The sequence below is a fragment of the Staurois parvus genome, unplaced genomic scaffold (genome assembly GCF_062004578.1).
Source record: "Staurois parvus isolate SC_StPar_1 unplaced genomic scaffold, SC_StPar_1.0 ptg000081l, whole genome shotgun sequence".
In the NCBI taxonomy this organism is placed as follows: Eukaryota; Metazoa; Chordata; class Amphibia; order Anura; family Ranidae; genus Staurois; species Staurois parvus.
In genome coordinates, this window is record NW_028317877.1 from 16,147,945 (window position 1) to 16,172,944 (window position 25,000).

At 39.3% G+C, this 25,000-nt stretch overlaps 1 protein-coding gene across 2 annotated transcripts in view; it reads right to left on the reverse strand.

Moving 5' to 3' along the window:
- Positions 1-477: 477 nt before the first annotated feature.
- The window catches only part of NINL (ninein like), a 253,682-nt gene continuing 229,159 nt past the window's right edge, over positions 478-25,000 (reverse strand). The window contains exons 25-29 of one of the 2 annotated variants that reach the window (XM_089669816.1): positions 13,837-13,950; positions 13,484-13,597; positions 12,968-13,180; positions 9,810-9,923; positions 478-2,057 (exon numbers count right to left, since the gene is read on the reverse strand). In XM_089669816.1, the coding sequence (XP_089525942.1) occupies positions 1,866-2,057; positions 9,810-9,923; positions 12,968-13,180; positions 13,484-13,597; positions 13,837-13,950 (747 nt within the window). In that variant the 3' untranslated portion in view covers positions 478-1,865. Of the gene's footprint in view, positions 2,058-9,809; positions 9,924-12,967; positions 13,181-13,483; positions 13,598-13,780; positions 13,951-25,000 lie in introns of those variants that run through there. The other variant, XM_089669815.1, reaches the window with a different exon arrangement.

Consider the following 25,000-nt stretch of genomic DNA (forward strand, 5'->3'; position numbering starts at 1 on the left):
TGGGAGCGTGCAGAGTGCGCGATCTCAGCGCATATGTATTTTCTAATGGCATGCAAATATGTGGCCGCTTGGCACCAAGGCTCAGATGCCGAGAGGCTGCATATTTGCGTGCGCTTGGCGTCTAGGGGTTAAATAGGACAAATGTCACAAAAAGTAATATTTTACTAACTAGGCGGAGAGGTGACTCCAGAGTACTAAAGGTGAAGTATCAGCATGACAGCTGGGCAAGTAGCATTTTCAGCAGTAAAGGCTGGCAATGACAGTGTACACACTGTTTAAACAATATCGGGCACATTTTTATATATAAAATCTTCTACATGTGAGCCAATGGAGCCATGTATTATCAATGCCCACAAAAAATACTGAAAAAGTCCTTGTACTGTACCGGAATGATATGCAAAAGTGGACTATGCTATAGCAACCAACCAGAATACAGTTTAGTGATGTTAAAGAAGAAATAATGCCGGTTAGTCGCTATGACATAGGGCATGTTGTACTTTTATTATTATTTACAAAGTCTTTCAGAAATTTCAGGTTTTGTAGTGCAACCGTCACAGACAAAACTGCTATATACAGAATATATTCCAACAGACTGCACAGCAGTCACTAACAGGTAATATACTGTAACAGTAAATTGTTCTCCAGATCTCAACAGCATCAGGTAACTGTCACACCATTTAAGTAATGTTTGATCCTTTTGTTGGTGGTAAGCCAGTCACATGCATAATGTGTTGCAGCACATACAGTACATACAATTAACAGCAGACTAGCATGTGTATATTACTGTGGTGGTCAAAAGAGAAACTCGCAACAGTGAGAACCTTGTACTGCAGGATGGATCAGTTGATTAACTTCTGTCCTTCTAAAATCCTTGCAGTTATGAGCCAATTGCAAAAGAAAAGTGAAGTTTGGATATCAGTGAGATCATGGAGAAACATAAGAGAAAGAGGTATGTGACTGAGGCTGGCCATTCATTATACAATTTTCCATTAGATTTACCAAAGCCATATAATATGAGGTCAAACCTAAACAATTTCAATTTGTATGCAATGAGGCAGGCCCTTGCACTACATTACCATAGATAGGTAAATCTAAAGGAAATGAAAAAAGAAAATTGTACAATGTACAGCTAGCCTTAATCTTTTTTTATCAACCACTATGAAACAGGTTCTCCCCCTTAAACTAAAAGATAATCGGAATAATGCCTTGTTCTTGCTGCCCCTTGTGTCTAGGAAAGACCACTTTTATAGAGTCTGTGCTCCCAAGACCAAAAGGGAATGGTTTGTTTTGCAACAAATTGGTGCTGGCAGCATGTGGCGCTTCTTGCATTGGATAAAGTACCCCTTCAAGTGGTCCAACCTTTCCTATGGGATTGTCTAGTTATTAGTAAATTTGTTCAGCTCATCATAAAATACTCCTTTTTATTTTGCACTTTATAGATTGCGCTGTACAACTGGAAGTAAAGCATCCCTCAGACATGAGATGATAAATAAAAGCATGTGCCAATTACATACGGTGAGGAAATATTTATACTGCAATGGGTGCCCTGTAGCCTATACCGGTAATTCCTGGCAGCCAATTTCAGAGGAAGCATTATTTACCATTGTTCTATCCACATCAGGCACGCACCGGGCACACCTGCTGAATTTAAAGAAAAATGGAAAATTGGCTGAAACAATCATGTTTATGCAGCGAAGATTCCTTTGGCTTGCTCTACCTACCATCATCTCATGTCTTTGGGCACTAAAGTGCTGCTGTAAAACTCATCCTGAGATGCCAAACACTAAGGCTGGGGGGTGAGGTGACACTGATTCCCTGACTACTAAGTGATCAGTTGCTGTCAGTCTCTCAGTGCAGACCCAGCATTAAACTGCCAGAGAGGCAGGTGCAATTTTCCTAACGACTTTGTTCAGTGCTGCAATCTTCTCTTCCAGGAGATAGTTCTTCTTCTCTGCACTCTTCTGTCTGTGCTCAGTCACCTGCAGAGCCTTCATCAGCTGGGCATTTTCCACATACAGGTCTTTCAGCAAGATATCGGATTTTGCATTCTTCTCCAGCTGTTACAAAAATAGGTGAATAAAGTTTTTGCTGGATTACTAGAGGTACCTACATCAATATGTAACATAACTGTATGTTAATATGTACAATGTAAAAGGAATCCATCACATACATGATATATATACTGTGTATATATATATATATATATATATATATATATATATATATACACACACACACAAATATATATATATAATATAATAACACACACACACACACACACACAGTGAGGGAAATAAGTATTTGATCCCCTGCTGATTTTGAATGTTTGCCCACTCACAAAGAAATGATCAGTCTAAAAATCGATTGGTAGGTGTATTGTAACACAGAGACAGAATAGCAACACAAAATTCAGAAGAAATGCATGTCTAACAAATTATGAACTGATTTTCATGTTGATGAGGGAAATATGTATATGATCCCCTTCACAAAACATGACTTAGTACTTGGTGGCAAATCCCTTGTTGGCAATCACAGAGGTCAGACGTTTCCTGTAGTTGGGCAGCAGGTTTGCACACATCTCAGGAGGGATTTTGGCCCACTCCTCTTGGCAGATCCTCTCCAAGTCCTTAAGGTTTGGTGGCTGATGTTTGGTAACTTGAACTTTCAGCTCCCTCCACAGATTTTCAATCGGATTAAGGTCTGGAGACTGGCTAGGCCACTCCAGGACCTTAATGTGCTTCTTCTTGAGCCACTCCTTTGTTGCCTTGGCCGTGTGTTTTGGGTCATTGTCATGCTGGAACACCCATCCACGACCCATTTTCAATGCCGTGGCTGAGGGAAGAAGGTTCTCACCCAAGATTTGACAGTACATTGCCCTGTCCATCGTCCCTTTGATGCGGTGCAGTTGTCCTGTCCCCTTAGCAGAAAAACACCCCCAAAGCAGAATGTTTCCAGTACCATGTTTGACAGTTGGGATGGTGTTCTTGGGGTCATAGGCAACATTCCTCCTCCACCAAACACAGCGAGTTAAGTTGATGCCAAAGAGCTCGATTTTGGTCTCATCTGACCACAACACTTTCAACCAGTGCTCCTCTCCATCATTCAGATGTTCAGTGGCAAACTTCAGATGGGCCTGGACATGTGCTTTCTTGAGCAGAGGGACCTTGCGGGCACTGCAGGATTTCAATCCTTGTCGGCGTAGTGTGTTACCACTTGTTTTCTTGGTGACTGTGGTCCCAGCTGCCTGGAGATCATTGACAAGATCCTCACGTGTAGTTCTGGGATGATTCCTCACTGTTCTCATGATCAATGACACTCCACGAGGTGAGATCTTGCATGGTGCACCAGACCTAGGGAGACTGACAGTTGTTTTGTGTATCTTCCATTTGCAAATGATTGCACAAACTGTTGTCACCTTCTCACCAAGCTGCTTGGCAATAGTTTGGTAGCCCAGTCCAGCATTTTGTAGGTCTACAATTTTGTCCCTGACATCCTTGGACAGCTCTTTGGTCTTTGCCATGGTGGAGAGTTTGGAATCTGATTGTTTGATTGCTCCTGTGGACACGTCTCTTTTATACAGGTAACAAAATTAGATTAGCAGCACTCCCTTTAAGAGAATGCTTCTAATCTCAGCTTGCTACCTGTATGAAAGACACCTGGTAGCCAGAAATCCTGCTGAATGATAGCGGATCAAATATTTATTTCCCTCATGAACATGCAAATCAGTACATAATTTGTTAGACATGCATTTCTTTTGATTTTTTGGTGCTATTCTGTCTCAGTGTTACAATACACCTACCATTCAATTTTTAGACTGATCATTGCTTTGTGAGTGGGCAACATTCAAAAATCAGAAGGGGATCAAATACTTATTTCCTTCACTAATTATATACATATATATATATATATATATATATATATATATATACACATACATACATACATACATACACACACACACACACACACACATATACATTAAGGCTAGGTTCACATATGTGCGGGTAGTGCCGTTGTGGATCCACACAAAAATCCGTGCAGCCACACCACCCACACAGAATGCGGGTCCGCGGGCGGGTGCCATTGATTCTAATGGCACGCCGCCTGCACTGGAAACCGAGGTTCCTGTGCGGGCTGCGGTTTCAGAAGAAGTGCAGGGACTTCTTCCCTACGTGTCCTGGGGCACAGGAGTCCATTCAAATGAATGGGCTCTCATGTCCGCCTAAAAACGCGCTCTGCAGATTTCTGAACCAGGGGATACACACACACAATATTGCCAAACATATTAGGCACGCATCCAAATCATTGGATTCAGGTGTTTCAGTCACCTCCATGCCCACAGGTGTATAAAATCAAGCACCTAGGCATGCAGACTGCTTCTACAAACATTTGTGAAAGAATGGATTGCACTCAGGAGCTCAGTGAATTCAAGCGTGGTACTGTGATAGGTTGCCACCTGTGCAATAAGTCCATTTGTGAAATTTCCTTGCTACTAAATATTCGGTCAAACTGTTAGTGGTATTATAACACTTTTTACCCTCAAATTCAACCTTTCATTCTCTTGTACCACACTACAAACTTGGGTTGGTGGCACAGAGTGAGAAATTACGACAGGGGAATTGTCACAAAATTATATTGAAATGACCATAGTTTATAAGTAATTGTGCACAACCTGCTGCTTGGTGCGCTGATGCACTTATTCTTTGCACCCAAAATATATGCAACCTTTTAAACTATATTTTGTACAAATTGGATTTTCCCATTTCTGATGCACATGTAGCATCCAACAGGAATATGCATTGCAAAGCATTATTTGTTGCACTAGTAAAAATGTCTTAAAGAGTAAATTCACCTTTAACAAAAAATAATAAATCCATATATTTTTGGAGCTAAAAAAATTTGCATTTATTATTTATTTTCTACAAGAGCCTGGAATGTGTTGAACATGTTACAACCTAAATACATGTTCAAGCGATCAACTTCTCCTTTAATCCACACTATTGTAATGCCACACCACTAAGAGTTTATCATGTAAAATGTGTTACTTCTGCAGGCACTTACAGTGGATATAAAAAGTCTACACACCCCTGTCGGGTTTATGTGATGTAAAAAAATGAGACAAAGATAAATCATTTCAGAACTTTTCCCACCTTTAACCACTTCAGTACCAGGCACTTTTACCCCATTCATGCCAAGGCCAATTTTCAGCTTTCAGTGTTTTCACACTTTGAATGACAATTATGTGGTCATGCAACACTGTATCCATAAAATTTTTTTATCATTTGTTTAACACAAATAGAGCCTTCTTTTGGTGGTATTTAATCACCACTGAGTTTTTTATGTTTTGCTAAATGAAAAAAAAAAACCTGAAACTTTTGAAAAAAAACAACATGGGCTGGGCCAATCACAGCACAGCTGTGTCATGTGATTAGCTGTGGCCAAATCACAGTTAAAAAAAAAAAACAATAAAAAAAACCCCCTGAATGAATCGATTTAATTCAGGTAAATGCTTGCTTATAGCAAAGTAATTCTTTGCTATAAGCAAATTGTGGAAAAAAAAATATATATAGATCACTTCCCCCAAATAGTACAATGTTACTATGGTAACATTATACTACTTTGGTCATAGTGAAATATGAAAAAAAAATCTTAAAAAAAGAGAAAAAATTGTAATAAAAAAAAAAAAAAAAAAAAAAAAATGTATCAATTTTTTTTTTTTCGTACTGTCACCAGTCAGTATCCTTGATCACTGACATGCCAGTTATATGATGACACTGTACTGCACTGGTGACCGTATGTAAAAAAAAAAAAAAGTTAAAATTTTTTTATTTCTTCATTTCTGAAAAATGATGACAAAAAATTACAACTTCAAAATACTCACTATGCCCGTTATGAAATATGTCAGACTGTCTACTTTGCAAAAAGGGGTCATTTGGGGGATATCTGTACTGTTCTGACATTCTTGGACCTCAAGAAATTAGATTGGCTGTCAGTACTTCAGGATTGATCAATATTCAGGTCTATCCCATAGTTTGTGAACTCTATAACTTTCCTACAGACTAAATAGTAAATACTAATTTGGGTTATTTTCACCAAAGACATGTAGCAGAATACATCTCGGCCTAAATTTACGAAGAACAATTATTTATGTGCAAACTTTTATAACAGAAACACAGAAAAACATGTTTTTTTTCAAACTTTTTGGTCTTTTTTTGTTAATTTAGCAATAAATAAAAACCCCATTGGTGATTAAATACCACCAAAAGAAAGCTCTAGTTGTGTGAAGAAAATGATAAAATTTTAGTTTGGGTACAATGTTGTCATTCAAAGTGTGAGAGCGCTGAAACCTGAAAATTGGCCTGGGCAGGAAGGGTGCCCTGTATGAAAGCGGTTAAACACACTATGACTAAAGCAATACAATGTTACCTTAGTAACACTGGTCTACTCTGGGCAAGTGACCATGATTTTTTTTTTCTTTACACATTTTGATTGCTAATACCAATGTATTTCATTGATATTTGCAATCATTGTTACTGAATGAAACTGATTCATTCAGTCTTTTGTTGTGATTAGCTGTGATTGGGCAAAGCTCATCACATGACACAGACGGGCTGTGAATGGCCCTGTCTGTATCATGTGACTGCTTTGATCAATCACAGCTAACAACACAGTTGTATACCATGAATGGCATGACAGGAAGCCATCCATTGTATACAATCGACATGTGATCTGCTGTGATTGGTCACAGTGGTCATATAACACTGGCAACGGGCCCATGTAGTGATAGGTCATTGGCTGTGTCCCATGGATACAGCTGGTGACAGATCGTGCGGCCGCGTGCATGGCTGCTTTTTTCAGGACGTCATATGATGCCCTGTTACAACGACAAGTGTCCCACCTGGCCGACAATCTGCTATAGGCTGGGCGGGAAGGTGTTAATGGAACCTATAAACTGTACAACTCAGCTGAACAACAAACTGGAATCTTTTAGGTGGAGGGAAGTCAAAATAACAAACTAAAATAATATGGTTGCATAAGCGTGTGCACACCCTTAAACTAATACTTTGTTGAAGCTTTTTTTGATTTTATTGCAGCACTCAGTCTTTTTGGGTATGAGTCTATCAGCATGGCACATCTTGACTTGGCAATATTTGCCCCCCTCTTCCTTGCAAAAACACTCCAAATGAGATCCCTCTGATGCTTTGGAAGATCTCAGCAGACCATGGCTTTTGCTGTAGGATGCGACTAAGAAAATGTCAGGAAATACGTACAAGAACAGCTGAACTTTATTTGGGGTTAATCAGAGGCACTTTAATTGATGGCAGGTGTGTACTGACTCCTATTTAACATGATTTTAAATGTGATTGATTAATTCTGAACACAGCTACATCCCCAGTTATATGAGGGTGTGCACACTTATGCAACCACATTATTTTAGTTTTTTATGTTCTTTCCCTCCCTAAAAGATTTTGGTTTGTTTTTCAATTGAGTTGTCTCATTAAAAGGTGGAAAAAGTTCTGAAATGATTTATCTTTGTCTCATTTTTTTACATCACAGAAACCTGACATTTTAATAGCGGTGTGTAGACTTTTTATGTTCACTGTACACACTTATCCCTTTAATATGCTTACATGAATGGAGTAGAGATGACTGGTTACCTTGGAAGACTAGCTCTGCACTTTAAATGAGAAGCATTCACCTTTAGTAACATGTGACATCCATATTTCGGGGTGTAACATGTTACTAAAGCACCTGCCGGCACCCTGACCCGATCCTCCATTGTGACAGTGGGCGGAGGATCTTCTCCCTGGACTCGCTGTCCACACGTCATTCAGTTTCCTGTGAATTAATTGACTACAAGTACTGCCTGCCATTGTGGGAGACAGCTTGTAGTTCTCAAACTGCAAGGGCGCTAGTGAGCGTTCTTGTATTTCCACTGATCTTCCTGAACTTCAGTAACTGCCTGTCTGTACAGGAGGTACGGGCAGACAGCACTACTCTACTACAGTCTGCAGGAGATTGACATTGCACCTGCGGTCTGTTGATCGCAGGTGCAATACTTTACAGGCTCCTTAAAAAAAAATAATAAATGCACATAGTTTTAACTGCAAAATATTGTGCATTTATTGGAAATCCTGCATACCCTGTAGTTCCTTCCTGCATATGACAACCTCGCCGGCCTTTCACTGGTGGCAGATGAAAGGGGTCAAGTATGTTTACAAGCTCTTGGCTACCAATCGCGTCAAATCTTTTGATTACCTGCATGAACATTGGCAGTTAACATCCTCAGAAGCCTTCCACCGCCTCCAAATTGCACATTATATTTGCAGCCTTCTCTGCTACTGTACAGGCCCTCCTAAATGTTTGACTTCATTTGAGAATCAATGTGCAAAAGAATCGCACTCTAAAGGTCTTGTCTCTGACCTTTATGCCTCTCTCTTGAATTATATGACCTCGAGTAAACTCCCCTATGTATAGCTAAAGTAGAGGGTGACCTAGGTAAGACCTTGGACCAGGCGGCATGGAATAACATTTGGCTTGCCACCTCCATATGCTGCCTGAACATCTTAGCTCAAAAAAACACTTTCAAGTTGCTTTCACATTGGTATAAGACTACTGATAATCTATTCTTGTTCGATCTGACTTGTTTCAGTGTCTGTTGAGAACAGGGTACCCTACTTCACATTTGGTGGATTCGCCCCAAGGAGATCCGTTTTTGATCGCAGGTATACGCTATGATTAGATCGGTCCTCAATATCCCCCTGGCCTGTAATCTGTGGGAAGCCCTATTGCTTAAACCCATCTCAACTCCTTCCAGGAACCAAAGGAAATTGGTGGGCTTTGTTTTCCTGGCTGCTTATAGCTAGAGCCTCGCACGAACAATTCCTCCCCTTTGGGAAGGTTAAGAAATGACTTATGGGGACTATGGTACATGAGAAACTCATCCCAATACTTAAGGACAACCATGCTATGTTTTTAAAGGTTTGGGACACGTGGATATCTTACAACGCCAGTCTGAATCTGGACTGCACCTTACTCTCAGCCTGACTTGACAACCGGCGCCCTAACCTCATGTCTCGGCCTGGACCCTGCGGGACCTCTTTATCCCCCCCCTCCCCCTTTTGACCTTTATTCCCCTCTTTTTACTTCTACTTTTATTTGCTCTTGATTCGCCCTGCACAATATGCGGGCTACCTTGCCTTTTTCCCACACCAATATGTAATTTGCTGGCGAGAAGAAAGCACAGCTAGGCTGGCACCTACTATGTAATATATTCTTTATTGCTCATTGGTCAGAGAATCTTTGCTCTTTTGTATTGTTGCTTTTCGCTCACAATGGATGTGGCATTTTACACCTTGCTTTTGTTACACTTTATTGTAATATGACATTGCGTTTTGTACTGAAAACACTTCAAAAAACTAAATAAACCCTTTGTAAAACAAAATTGGGCATTTCTTTTTTATAGGTGAACTTATCCTTTAACTAGATTCAGTATCTGTAAAGTTTCAGAACATGTCCTAATGTTGCATACCAACTGAACAGCAATATCACAATGTCAAGGGGGGAAAAAACTCACAGATGTCAAAATTGATTTCCCATGGGTCTGACGTTTAGGAAAAGAAGAAAACCTTTACAGCAGAAACTGAATTTATAGCCTGTTAGGAGTGACTTCCAAAAACAGAGCTCAGTGACAGAACTGATATTTTGCTATGTTCAAAACATAAAAAAAAGCAATTGTAACACCAGTGCTTGAAAAGTTCAACATATCCTGCGCATATATGCACCTCCCACTGCACTGCTACACCTACCTGTTCCTTTAGCTGGTCCACTTTTTCCCGCAACATGACCCGCACATTCTTTAGATTCATTTCTACTTCCTGCATGCGTTCTTCTATCCTCCGCAGCAGCCTCTCATGTTCCTCCTGCAGGGACATTATAAATTAATGCATGTGTATATACTTGGTTCCCTATTGCTAGCTTCAATGCAGTGGAAGGAGCAAGCTATGAAAAGCTGGCATTCAATTGTTCAGGTGCTATTATCAGGCAATCTGGGTACTGTTGTGTGGAGCTTGCATGCATTTAGTTGCCTTTTAGTATTTACCTTTACTTATTCTGACAGCTGATGATTTGTAAATAAAAGATTGCAAATTTTTGATAATCTCCATGTTAGTCTTTACAGTGGTTGAAAAGGCTACATTTTTTTTCACCTTAATGCATTCTTTGCACTTAATACTTACTTGTATTGATCCAGCATTGTACCCATCTTCTCTCCCCTCTCTGTGCTCTCAGAAGCTTGGCTGAAAGCAGCAGGGACCATTAACTCCTGCTGCTGTCAGTCAAATCATGTGAGGAGGAAGCAGGGCCGAGCTGTGCATGTCTATGGACACAGGGGGGTTACCCGGAGAAGAGGAGGAGCCAAGAGCGCCAGGGGGGACCCTTGAAGAAGAGGTTCAGGGTTGCTCTGTATAAAACCATTGTACAGAGCAGGTATGTACAATGTTGTGGACCTTTTGAAATTATGTCTCAAAAACATGATTTATCAAGACATAATCCTATATAACATCAAGTCAGCATAGCAGGATGTTAAGGGTTAATTTGTCTTGGTTGGAAAGTCGAATGACCATCTAGCTAGAGAAATGTAAACGATGGGTGAAGGGATTTTTTTTCCTCCTAGAGACAAATATACTATTTGAAGTTCTACAGGTGGTCAAACACCATTATTCAGACTTCTATAGCAGGTAAACATATACAAGGTCTGGACAGGACAATAGAGGAACCAAACTGATTGTCTGAGAGCTTACCCAAACCTTGCAGAGTGTGATAAACCAACAGACCTCTCAAACTATCACAATATGCTATTGTCCACCAAGGGTGAAAGTATTAATAGTTGTTTACTGTGACTCCAATACAAGAGCCAGGCAAACAGAGAGTTTTTCCCTACCCATAGAAAATGTGGTTCTGAAACATAAGTTAAATTCAGGACATTTTAAAGCTAAAAATTGAATGTATCTAACCACAAAGATATTACTACAAAAGCATAGTATCTAGAGATGTTATAAAGAATAAGTTTCACACACCACCAAATATTCAGCAATGGGAATTATATATCACTAACTTGAGTATTGAGATGATGAAAAGTAAGATATATTGTAAGTTAGCCTCAGCTGTATGTCTCATCAGGAAATAGATGCTTTCACACAAGCTTGTATTTCAGGGAGGAATAACTGAATATACACATATATTCCATGGTTCTTATTTAGAACACTATAGGTATGATCACTTATATATCTGGAAAAAGACGTATATTTAATCCCTGAAATTACCTTAAAATTCCTCCCGAGGTATGAGTCATCTCAAATACTCAAATTGTTCTATGATACATGACTGCCATCTGGCGGGCAGGTGAGAAATAGCTTATGTACACACATTTCTCAACTAGCCAATCAAGAAGCCTGGTGGGAAGGTATCCTAGAACAATGGATTAGTTGGTATAAAAGCCCTTGTACCTTCAAAAGAAAAAAACTCATCAAAAGAAAAAACCTGACTGAAGAAAGACCTGATTAGAAGAATCTGAAGACATCTGAAGAGACCTATCTATAACCCCTCTTCCACCCTTTTAAACTTCCAAACTTTACTAAATTGCTAAACCTCTGTCCTTCTAACTTCCTACATTCTCCCACACTATTGAACTCTATCTCACTTTCCTCTGTGGTCATCATTCTGAAGGCGTTCCATTGCCAGCTAAATCCACGGGAGAGTTTCCTAGTCTGAATTCCGGGTGTGGTGAGACTGTTTATTTAATTTTGCATTACCTATTTTCTCTGTTGTGTGGAATCATAGAATTACCTTATAGTGTATCACAACAATATTGGGTAGTTATATATATGTAGAGAGATCCTGTTTTACTGTTAAAAATTGTTTGGTGTCATATTATAAAAATTTTTCATATTTCATAATTTATTAAATATTAATAATCAGAGTATAATTTATCAAGGAATAGCTTCTTGCAATCCTATGGCCACGGCTTGTGAGAATATAACCTTTGAGATACTCGAAATTATTAGTTATTAATAAATTTAATTTTTAATCAGATCATTTAGAAATTGCGATATTGATTTAATTATTTGGAAACATTAGTATTGTGTATTACATTGGTAGGGTATGTCTTTGATTGTGTGTATCAATATTCATTTATCACCAGTCTTTTGCGTTTTGTGTTAATATATATATAATTTTTGTACATAAATACATTTTTATATTTATCTATTATAAGGCAAATTTTGTGTGTATGGTACGAAATCATATTGGCTAAAAGAATTCAAGGTATAATAATAAGTGGTGATCAAATTATCAAGGTGTCCAAATTATTGGTTTACTAAATATTTGCCGTATTTTAACGGCTGGAGGCACTGTAATATTTCATCTAAGGGAAAGGGACACGCCCTTTATAAGTAGAATATATCCTTACATAAACCACCACAACAACACAGTTGATAAAAAAAGAAAACAAACAGCCCTTTCAATCACTTCAAAGTAAACCTGTGCCTTACCTCCAAAACATGACATATAAAATAGAGGACTATGGAACCCAAAATGGTTTAAGGGAGAAGATGTGCTTTCTACAACTGTAATTTGTTCCAGTATAGTGCCCTGGCTCCTATGGAAGTGGCCTATTACCAGCCCTATGTTACATAGGTTAAAAAAAAAAAAAGACATTGTCATAGACAAGTTCCACCAATAAGGAACTTTAAAACACACCTTAGATCTCTCAGTAGCAGGGCAGCATGACCATTCACTGTTTTGTAAACGTTTGTGTATAATAACTGTGTATTTATGTGTACAGTAAAAAAATTAAAATGTGGTTTTATTATGTAGATTCCTGAAAAAGCACTATATTCTGCATTTCATAAATACACTAAGGGTATTTTGTGATCTATATATACACTGTATACCATCTCTGATGTACCTGTTTCATTGCCAGTTGCCGGTTGGTCTGCTCTGCATGAAACCTCAACCGCTCTTGGAGCTGCTGGGCCTTCTGCTGTTCTTCTGACAGTCTGCTCTGCAATTGTGACAGCTGCTCCTTAGGAACATAGCTGCTCACCTTTTCCTTCCAATGCTGGACTTCCCGTACTTGCTGCGACTGTGCAAGGGTCAGCTTGCTGTTGGTTTCTAATACCTTTAGAATGACAAATCGTGAATGCATATACACAACAAATATATACATAGTACATAAAAAAACAACAGCAATGCAGGAGTCAAACTCGTTTAGCTCTTCGACAATTGGAAGCACCGCTGACACTACTCATGATCAATTATGTTGCACCCATATTTGGCTAGTTTAAGGGCTTGTTAACAGCCAAATAGATTTCATTTCAGGGTATTGTGATGGACCACTATGCATCATCATTGTTCTTGTCTTAATAAACATTACCAAATATCTCAGGTGTAACTGAATATTTAAGTGAAACCATAATTTTACCTGATCCTGAGATGCCTCCAGTTTTGCTCTTAGTTCACCCTGTGTTTTCTTTAGAGTATGACATTCCTCCTGAGCTTCTTTTAGTTCAACCTCAAGTTCTTCTGCTTGACTAACCTGTTCAGGCATTACAAAAAATATCGTCTGAAGATCATCTTTGCCATAGACAACAGGCAGTTGTTTTACTAGTTCAGAACGCCTTGTAATAGTGTGCAAAAACCAGTCTAGCCATACCATTTTTCAACCTTCTAATGACCTTCTTTACGTGTGTGTGTGTGTGTGTGTGTGTGTGTGTGTGTGTGTGTGTGTGTATATATATAACATCCAACAGGACTTTATTCAATGTGTCATCTTGCCTTGTGAGTGGCTTCTTTCAGTAGTCTGGTAACAGAATTACGCTGTTCCTCCAGAAATCGCTTTTCCTGCTTTAATGATGATACTTCTTCTTGAAGTGTTACCACAACCAAGAGCTGCAAAAGATCAGAATAGCCTGTTTAAAAAACCTGGGGAAAATGTATCTCCACATAAAAAGGAAGGTGAAGCCCAGAATCTGATGGGCAAATTCTTCACTTTTCTGAAAAACCTCTTTCTTTCATATAAGTAGGCCACACAATCTCACATGATGAATCAACTCAGATGATCACACCTCAAAATGGTTTACCATAAAACGTTGACATCTGAACAAACACTATAAATTATAACAAGAGTTAGGAAAATCCAATTGTTTTATCTGAATGGATTGAAGACATAGGATAGTCCAGAGAATGCATGTTTTACATTTGTTCTATGCCGTGGGAATGTCGAGGTGAAGAGTCTTGGAGTGAAACTGAGCAAAAGCTACTGCCTTAAAGGAGGCCATCATTAACCCACATGCACAAGCAAACTGAGGGGTGCCGCTGGGATATGAGGGTCCATGTGTGGGACCTTAGGAAGGTAATTTTATCTAGAGGAAGAAAGATTTTGGCTTGGGCTTTGTATTCCAAATGGTGTGATGGCTGGAGAGAAAAAGTTGATTAGCCAGCCGAAGGTCTGAAGGAACTGAATGATCCTTTGAACATTGATACACAATGTTGTAGCAGAGGAGTCATTCAGCAAAAGGTCATTCATGTACATGAATGCCCTGGATCTGCACAAGCGCAAGTAGTGGAGCAAGCACTTTTATGAATACTGGAGGTGCAGGGAATGGTAGTGCCAAAACAAAGCCCTCCAGATGCGTGCTGTCGCCACTCACAATGCTTCCATCTTCAGCCTGACTCCCTTCCAGGCATGCATGCTGGAGTCAAGGCCACAGCACAGAGCTCTGAACAGACTGCAAGTGTATACTGTCCTTTCACAGCCCATGCGTTGGTGATGTCACCAGCTGCATTCCTTGTGAAAATCTAAATATCGCAAGTTTAGGAGATCTTCACTGTATCTACAGGTAAGCTTTAGTATAGGCTAACCTATGGGCACAAGTTCAAAAGCAGAGTTTACTACAGCTTTAATGTTGAGTAAAGATGGGGATATGTAGAAAGGCATCTTTTATCTACTGATGCAAGAAATTCCCCTCATCTTATAGAAGAGATTACAGATCTTGCCGATTTCTTCTGGAATTGTGGCACATGCACACATCTGTTTTAGAGAGTTTAAGTCCAGAATGGGGCAATGGTTTGGGGGCTGTGAATAGGTTTGAAATAAAACTTTGAACCTTTCCTCTAAAAGTACAACCACACCTTGTGACTAAAGTTGATATAAGGTTGTCAGTAGATCTGCTGGTTTTTGAGCTGATGCTGGCAGATTAGAGGGTAGAAAGCATGGAGGGGCCAGAGACAGAAATTCATTCTGTACTGTACTCCTTTGCAATGACAGATTGGACCAAGAGGTCTAGGATGTCTCAGATTCATACTATTCCACTAGCCTGTATGGATAGAGGAATCTGTTAGTATTTTTGTAATTTAGCCCACTGGCCCAGAAACCAAACAAGTTCTGAACCATAAATTTCTGTGCATGTGCAAAGAAAGTAACAACATTCTGTACATCTGACAAACGGCATGCTCCATGGCGTCTACGCAGACTAGTAGGGCAGAAGGAATGAGTTGTAGTCTTGCAGAAAGAATAGGCTTATTTATACCAGGAGAAAGTTTCCTGTTGAGTTTTGCAGTCCAGTTTCCATTGATTGACTGATAGAGTGGCAATATCTGGCTGCGGGGTTGGACGTGCCAGAGCAAAGGAAGATTTCAAGAAAGTCTACAAATGCCTATCAACTGAATCATTAAAATAAGTATATGCCATCAATTAGAAGAGTAGATTAATTATTTAGTGCAATGGCTGGGCCCACAGTGGGAACAGTATATCTCTTTTTGAATTCCTCTTCTATAGGATACAAAGCAGAAAATACCCCAGGAGGAGTGAATAACGTCTTGGCCAATCATCATATAGAGATCAATGGAGTATATGGATGTTGTGCAGAACAAGTCGTATCAGGCCAGAGACTAGTATGCACTGGCTCTATAAAGGAATTTGTCATAGCCAGCATATAGCAAGAAGCTGAAGAATTAACTTCACTACATTTCAGTGTTGAAAAATCTTCATACAAAAAAGAGGGGTTGTGAAAAGAAATTCACAAAGAAAGCGGCTACATTATGAACAGAATGTGATACTCAGAAAAATTTCCAAAAATTATGCTTTATTACACATACAAATTTGACATATGGGCAATCGCCCTGGTTTACCATCACCTCAGTATGAGACAATACACACAGACCTAAAACCATATAAAAAGACACCAGTACCGGTCTAAATGTATGTGCAGCAGGGACAATGACTACAAGAGTCTAAAGTCCCTGTAGCACTGGCGCATAGGTGAACACTTCCCAAAGGAGGTGTATACAAAAATTATACCATAGGTATACCATAACACGTGTTATAAATGTGTAGACTAAGCTACTACCAGAATGGTTATATCCCAAACAGGGAGTTTCAAAAAATTATACCATAGATATAAATATCACATGTATGCAATGCAGCAAGCACAGTATGCGTCAAAAAGAAGGCATGCCTCTAGGCCTATATGAGACAAAACATAAATGTCATGTAAATGATGCAACACATTCCTATGCCAGCACAAGTGGTTGGGGCCCATTCATCTGTGATTATTACCAGCTGTTTCCTAGGGCTCTTGAATAAAAATATGCCCCATTTTTTACCAGGATGGAAGGATAGATGCAATAAGCAGCGCACTGCTTGAAATGGTTTCTTCACCACTGCATGTGGACTACATACCACTTTCTGTGAGAAAAACAAGACACATCCCAATAGATCTTCTGCCTGTTGGAATACATGTGGTATATCTTGTTTCTTATATAAAGCACCATGATGTCCCCATCCTGTAGTGAAACAAACAATATGTGGGAAGTCACTGAAAGAGCTTTCACTCTGTATAGGATATATAGGTCATATATGTCACATAGGACCATATATCTAGTGTCCTGCAACAGTCCACTCACCACCTGTGCAATGGATAATAGGAGAGGAAAGAATATCCTTCATAGGTGCTGCCATACAAGGCCGAGGAGGCCAAGGAACCACCGCTGACATCCGCCGATATACCGCGGGTTCCAGCCTCTTCTCGGCGCCTGTGCTGCCTAGGCTTGCCTCATGGCATGTGAAAATGGCTTCCTCCTTGTAGGTCAGCGTGCGTTCCACCTAATGCGCATGACCGGAAGTGACGTATCTGACGTATGGGCGTATCTCACTCAGCTTCGTCAGGACCAATGAGACAACTGCATTTCAATTTCCTATTTATAGTGGGTTAAGACCCACCCATTTATGCAAAAACTAGCTTGCAGCTATTCCCAATGGAGAAAAAAAAGGGGGCTAAATACTTAGCACAGCTGCTGGTCATTATTGAATACAATAAAAAAGCAGGCGACTGGAAGTATCAGAGAAAGGAAAGGCTTAGCAATTTTAACAATACATATATAAATCGAAAGACCATAGATTAAATATAATGATCAGTTGAGACATTACCACATTCTCACCAGAAGATGGCAATATTAGTGAAAGAATTACCAGGCCTATTCATTAAATCAAATTCCTAAAAGTACAATATAAGTTACCACAAAGCCACCACAAGATGGCAATATTGACTAAGGGATCTCATTATGAATTATTTTATCAAAGATACCCAGATTTCAAATACCCATTTATGGTATAGTTATTCTTGGAGAAAATATACTCAAACTTATGTCAAGAGATCATCAATATTGTTCCCAAATGCGAAAAAAGATTAACCTTAATTATTTAGCATATACTCCAACTATTAATGAAAACAGGGAAATGCCATAGGTTAGTCAACATATGGAAATTTAAGGATACATAACTATGTAGATCTATTTATCCAAAAATACTTGGAGATCACATTCCACATTTAACCCCTTAGGGTATAATGTATCAAGCTTATATATCCAATATTTCTCCTTTTTAAGCAATTCTCTGTCAAAATCACCTCTCCTTTGTGGAAAATGCAATGCATAGAAACCTTTCACTTTTGTACCATCCAGTTTACCTCCATGATATTTAGCATAATGTTGTGCAAGATTGCTTTCAGGGTCATTTGATCTAATATCTCTAAGATGTTCACCTATTCGTACTTTAAGTTGTCTTTTGGTCTTACCTATATACATTTTTTTACAGGGACAGGTTAAAATATATAACACTCTCACTGTAGAGCAATTTATGAGACTTTGAATTTTATAGTGAGTGTTGTTTCCTGAATCAGAAAAAGAATCCGTACGATCCACATATTTACAGATTTGACATTTTCCACATTTAAACATCCCCTTAGTACGTGATTTTAACCATGTTGTTTGTTTTAACGGTTGATAATCAGAATGGATAAGGAGATCACCAAGATTTGGTGCTCTTCTTGCTACCATCTGGGGGCGTTCACCTACAATCTTATTCAATTTGGGACATTGAGTTAAAATTTTCCAATGTTTTTCTAATATTAATTTTACATCTTGCCATTGGGCTCCAAATTGGGTTATCATTCTGACAGGTTGATCACTTAATTTGGCCTTCTCATCCTTTTTAGGAGATAATAGATCCTTACGGTCAGTTTGATATGCCCGTCTCCGAGCCTTTCTAATTTGAGAGTGAGAGTATCCCCTTTCCCTAAATCTTCTATAGAGGTCCTGAGCCTCCATCCTAAAGTCATTGATGTTTGAACAATTTCTCCGACATCTCAAAAACTGTCCCACTGGAATCCCTGAAATCAGTGAACGTGGGTGGTAGCTCCTAGCCTCTAATAGGGTATTGGCAGCAGTTGGTTTCCTATATGTCTTTGTGAGGAGTCTTCCATTCTCAAGTCTAATTTCCAGGTCCAGAAAAGAAATACATCTTTCATCAGATATATATGTAAGTCCAATATTGAAGGAGTTTTGATTTAACTCCTCCATGAAAAGTTTTAATTCCTCAGATGTTCCTCGCCATACAAGGAACACATCATCTATATATCTTAACCAAATCTGGACATTAACAAGAAATCTTGATGATCTGAAAACAACCTGCTCCTCCCAGAAACCTAAATGAAGACATGCGTAGGCCGGAGCCCACGGTGCTCCCATGCTAGTACCTCTAGTCTGTTGATAAAAGGTATTGTTAAATTGAAAAAAGTTATGTTGTAATGCAAAATCCAACAACTCACTAATAAATTCATTCTGTCCTCCCAAAGTAGGATATGTTTTATCAAGGAAGTAAGAGGCCGATCTCACACCACATTCATGTGGGATAGAAGTGTAAAGTGATTCCACATCTATTCCCACTAGATGTCGGGGATCGTCGCGCCGCTGGTCCCGGCGCAGGCGCAGTACACCTCCCTGTACGCGAGCGCCGGGACTTGGCCGACCGCGGCAATCAGGTTCGCGCATGCGCAGTAGTGACCGCGGGCGCGCGCCTGGCACCAATGACAGCGCAGGGCGGGATATTTAAACGGCCCTGAGCTGTCATTCAGTGCCTTTTGGTCTTTTGTATCCTGTGAACCTGTGAACCTGTCTGAAGTAAGTTGCTGACCCGGATTGTGCCCTGACCTTGCTGTTTTCTCCTGTTTTGACCCTTGCTTGCCTGACCTCTCTCCTGTATGTCCCCTATTGGATCTGACCTGCTGTTGCTGACCTGGCGTGTGACCCGACTATTCTCTGCCCGCTGCTCTGTACCGCACCGTCCTCATAGTTACCGACCCGGCTTGTATGACCCTGCTCCTGCTCAGCCATCCATCCATCCATCCGTCCCTCTCTACGGGGTCTCCAGACCTCCTCATACCTGGCTCTCTCCCGTGGGAGCCCCTGGCGTATACCCCTACCACTGACGGGTGTCCTCAGTAGTCACGACCTGGTCCTGGGGTACTCCAAGTCCATCCCCACCATCAGGGGCCCTGGTGAACAAGTACCCTGGGGCTTAGATTCCGTGCGCTGGGAACATCCGACCAGTGGAGTGCTAGTGGTACCGCCGGGCGGTCCCTTACACTAGAATGGAATTTTCATTAATAGTCATATTCTCAATCTTAGCCAACACATCTTTAGTATCCCTTACATAAGAGGGGAGATTAGGGACCATATCTTTAAGAAACAGATCTATATATTTCCCTGTTTTATCTAGGGGACCATTGATGGCAGAAACAATAGGTCTACCCGGAGGATTTTCTTGATTTTTGTGTATTTTGGGGATAATATAAAAAGTAGGGTGATTAAATTCTTCAGTTCTCAGATACTCATACTTTTTTTTAGTTAACAAACCCACTTCTTTTCCCAGTGTTAAGATGGAATTTAATTTTTTTGCCACCATATGAAAAGGATTAGTGGCTAGTTTCTATCTTTAACAAATGTGTCTTTTGGGTTCTTATGGACCTGTTCTCATAGAGGTTATCTGACTTTTGGAAATTTGGTTTGCCACTACCTCAGTTGATGAGTTTTTTATTTTTTAAGGCGGCTGGAATATATTGATTAGAAGGGTTTGTATTCATGGCATTTATACCAGGAGAAGAGGTAGAGTTGGAAATGCATCAAGCCTTTGCAGCAGAAGGCCCAAGTTTATCTACTGAAGATGAGGACATTAAAATTAAGTTTCGGGAACATAAAAAGCTTGTTATTAAACGTCTTAACCGGAAATGGGATGTATGCTTTTTGGAAGCCTACATTAGACAGAGTATTATCCCACGTGGTCTGAGAAGTAAGGTAGTTCCAGCTGAACATTTACACAATGAAAGGTTTTTGAAGAAATGGAAAATGCTATGCATAGAACATGGGATTAATGGTATGAAACTTATAGTTGAGGAGGAAAAACTACAACTTGAAGAATTGGATCAGGCTATCAGTAAAAGTGCATTTGGATTAGATCCTTTTAAAAATCAGGAGAATTTTGAAAAGTATAATGAGCAACTGAAAAAGGAAGTTGAAAAAGTACAAAAAAACCTGAGAACTACTAAACAAACTAAATTTAGACGTGACCTTAAGGACTGGGAAACAGGTGAGATATTTGATCTCACTACTAAAAGAAGTAGAAGTCGATCTAAACGAAGAGGATTTTGTTCACACTCTAGATCAATGGGGGAAACCATGTCTAGTGAAAGTGATTCTGAAAATCTTGGGAAATCTGTTTCTTTTTTAGACCAACAAAATGGAGAACCTCCTCGCACCAATCAATTACAGATGGGAAGAGGATCCAAAAAGAAAGTAGAGGAATCCTCAAAAAACAAACATCAGGAAGACAAGGGCAGAACAAGAAGTCAGAGGAGGTAGTAGATGAAAATATTCATGATAAAAAGGTAATCAATTTGGCTAATTTTCCACTCAGAAGGGAACATATTTCTTTATTAAATAAAGGTATGTCCTTTTCACCAGTGACCCCCATGGATGAGTTCGAGGTATTTAAAGATGTTAATTTATTTTTAAGAAAAGTTTTCTTGAGAATGATACATGGCAATCCCACTATGTTGGAGGATATGGCCTCCGACTCGTCCATGGAGGATCGCAAGATGCTCGATATGTTGATATCTCTCATGGAGGAAAATGAGGATGGTGATGAGAGCGAAATAGATTTGGATAATCACAGTAATGTGATTAGAAAATTTGATCTGAATATTAGATCGACGAAAATGCCGAAAATTCGTTCCAACATGAGGATCTCGGCATTTCTAGATTTTGTTGCTGATGATCTTAAAAATCTTGAGTGGAAAATGCCAATTGGTGACAATCTTACTAAAAAAGAAAGAAAAGCCCTTAAAGAATTAAAAGAGACTAAGAATATTGTAATTAAGAGAAGTGACAAAGGGGGTAATGTAGTGATTTTAAATGAACAAAACTATGTTAGGGAGGTGAAGCGCTTATTAAGTGATTCATCTACCTATAGGAAAGTAGCCACTAATCCTTTTCATATGGTGGCAAAAAAATTAAATTCCATCTTAACACTGGGAAAAGAAGTGGGTTTGTTAACTAAAAAAAGAGTATGAGTATCTGAGAACTGAAGAATTTAATCACCCTACTTTTTATATTATCCCCAAAATACACAAAAATCAAGAAAATCCTCCGGGTAGACCTATTGTTTCTGCCATCAATGGTCCCCTAGATAAAACAGGGAAATATATAGATCTGTTTCTTAAAGATATGGTCCCTAATCTCCCCTCTTATGTAAGGGATACTAAAGATGTGTTGGCTAAGATTGAGAATATGACTATTAATGAAAATTCCATTCTAGTGGGAATAGATGTGGAATCACTTTACACTTCTATCCCACATGAATGTGGTGTGAGATCGGCCTCTTACTTCCTTGATAAAACATATCCTACTTTGGGAGGACAGAATGAATTTATTAGCGAGTTGTTGGATTTTGCATTACGACATAACTTCTTTCAATTTAACAATACCTTTTATCAACAGACTAGAGGTACTAGCATGGGAGCACCGTGGGCTCCGGCCTACGCATGTCTTCATTTAGGTTTCTGGGAGGAGCAGGTTGTTTTCAGATCATCAAGATTTCTTGTTAATGTCCAGATTTGGTTAAGATATATAGATGATGTGTTCCTTGTATGGCGAGGAACATCTGAGGAATTAAAACTTTTCATGGAGGAGTTAAATCAAAACTCCTTCAATATTGGACTTACATATATATCTGATGAAAGATGTATTTCTTTTCTGGACCTGGAAATTAGACTTGAGAATGGAAGACTCCTCACAAAGACATATAGGAAACCAACTGCTGCCAATACCCTATTAGAGGCTAGGAGCTACCACCCACGTTCACTGATTTCAGGGATTCCAGTGGGACAGTTTTTGAGATGTCGGAGAAATTGTTCAAACATCAATGACTTTAGGATGGAGGCTCAGGACCTCTATAGAAGATTTAGGGAAAGGGGATACTCTCACTCTCAAATTAGAAAGGCTCGGAGACGGGCATATCAAACTGACCGTAAGGATCTATTATCTCCTAAAAAGGATGAGAAGGCCAAATTAAGTGATCAACCTGTCAGAATGATAACCCAATTTGGAGCCCAATGGCAAGATGTAAAATTAATATTAGAAAAACATTGGAAAATTTTAACTCAATGTCCCAAATTGAATAAGATTGTAGGTGAACGCCCCCAGATGGTAGCAAGAAGAGCACCAAATCTTGGTGATCTCCTTATCCATTCTGATTATCAACCGTTAAAACAAACAACATGGTTAAAATCACGTACTAAGGGGATGTTTAAATGTGGAAAATGTCAAATCTGTAAATATGTGGATCGTACGGATTCTTTTTCTGATTCAGGAAACAACACTCACTATAAAATTCAAAGTCTCATAAATTGCTCTACAGTGAGAGTGTTATATATTTTAACCTGTCCCTGTAAAAAAATGTATATAGGTAAGACCAAAAGACAACTTAAAGTACGAATAGGTGAACATCTTAGAGATATTAGATCAAATGACCCTGAAAGCAATCTTGCACAACATTATGCTAAATATCATGGAGGTAAACTGGATGGTACAAAAGTGAAAGGTTTCTATGCATTGCATTTTCCACAAAGGAGAGGTGATTTTGACAGAGAATTGCTTAAAAAGGAGAAATATTGGATATATAAGCTTGATACATTATACCCTAAGGGGTTAAATGTGGAATGTGATCTCCAAGTATTTTTGGATAAATAGATCTACATAGTTATGTATCCTTAAATTTCCATATGTTGACTAACCTATGGCATTTCCCTGTTTCCATTAATAGTTGGAGTATATGCTAAATAATTAAGGTTAATCTTTTTTCGCATTTGAGAACAATATTGATGATCTCTTGACATAAGTTTGAGTATATTTTCTCCAAGAATAACTATACCATAAAGGGTATTTGAAATCTGGGTATCTTTGATAAAATAATTCATAATGAGATCCCTTAGTCAATATTGCCATCTTGTGGTGGCTTTGTGGTAACTTATATTGTACTTTTAGGAATTTGATTTAATGAATAGGCCTGGTAATTCTTTCACTAATATTGCCATCTTCTGGTGAGAATGTGGTAATGTCTCAACTGATCATTATATTTAATCTATGGTCTTTCAATTTATATATGTATTGTTAAAATTGCTAAGCCTTTCCTTTCTCTGATACTTCCAGTCGCCTGCTGTTTAATTGTATTCAATAATGACCAGCAGCTGTGCTAAGTATTTAGCCCCCTTTTTTTTCTCCATTGGGAATAGCTGCAAGCTAGTTTTTGCATAAATGGGTGGGTCTTAACCCACTATAAATAGGAAATTGAAATGCAGTTGTCTCATTGGTCCTGACGAAGCTGAGTGAGATACGCCCATCGGCGAAACGCGTTGACGTCATACGTCAGATACGTCACTTCCGGTCATGCGCATTAGGTGGAACGCACGCTGACCTACAAGGAGGAAGCCATTTTCACATGCCATGAGGCAAGCCTAGGCAGCACAGGCGCCGAGAAGAGGCTGGAACCCGCGGTATATCGGCGGATGTCAGCGGTGGTTCCTTGGCCTCCCCGGCCTTGTATGGCAATACCTATGAAGGATATTCTTTCCTCTCCTATTATCCATTGCACAGGTGGTGAGTGGACTGTTGCAGGACACTAGATATATGGTCCTATGTGACATATATGACCTATATATCCTATACAGAGTGAAAGCTCTTTCAGTGACTTTCCACATATTGTTTGTTTCACTACAGGATGGGGACATCATGGTGCTTTATATAAAAAACAAGATATACCACATGTATTCCAACAGGCAGAAGATCTATTGGGATGTGTCTTGTTTTTCTCACAGAAAGTGGTATGTAGTCCACATGCAGTGGTGAAGAAACCATTTCCAGCAGTGCGCTGCTTATTGCATCTATCCTTCCATCCTGGTAAAAAATGGGGCATATTTTTATTCAAGAGCCCTAGGAAACAGCTGGTAATAATCACAGATGAATGGGCCCCAACCACTTGTGCTGGCATAGGAATGTGTTGCATCATTTACATGACATTTATGTTTTGTCTCATATAGGCCTAGAGGCA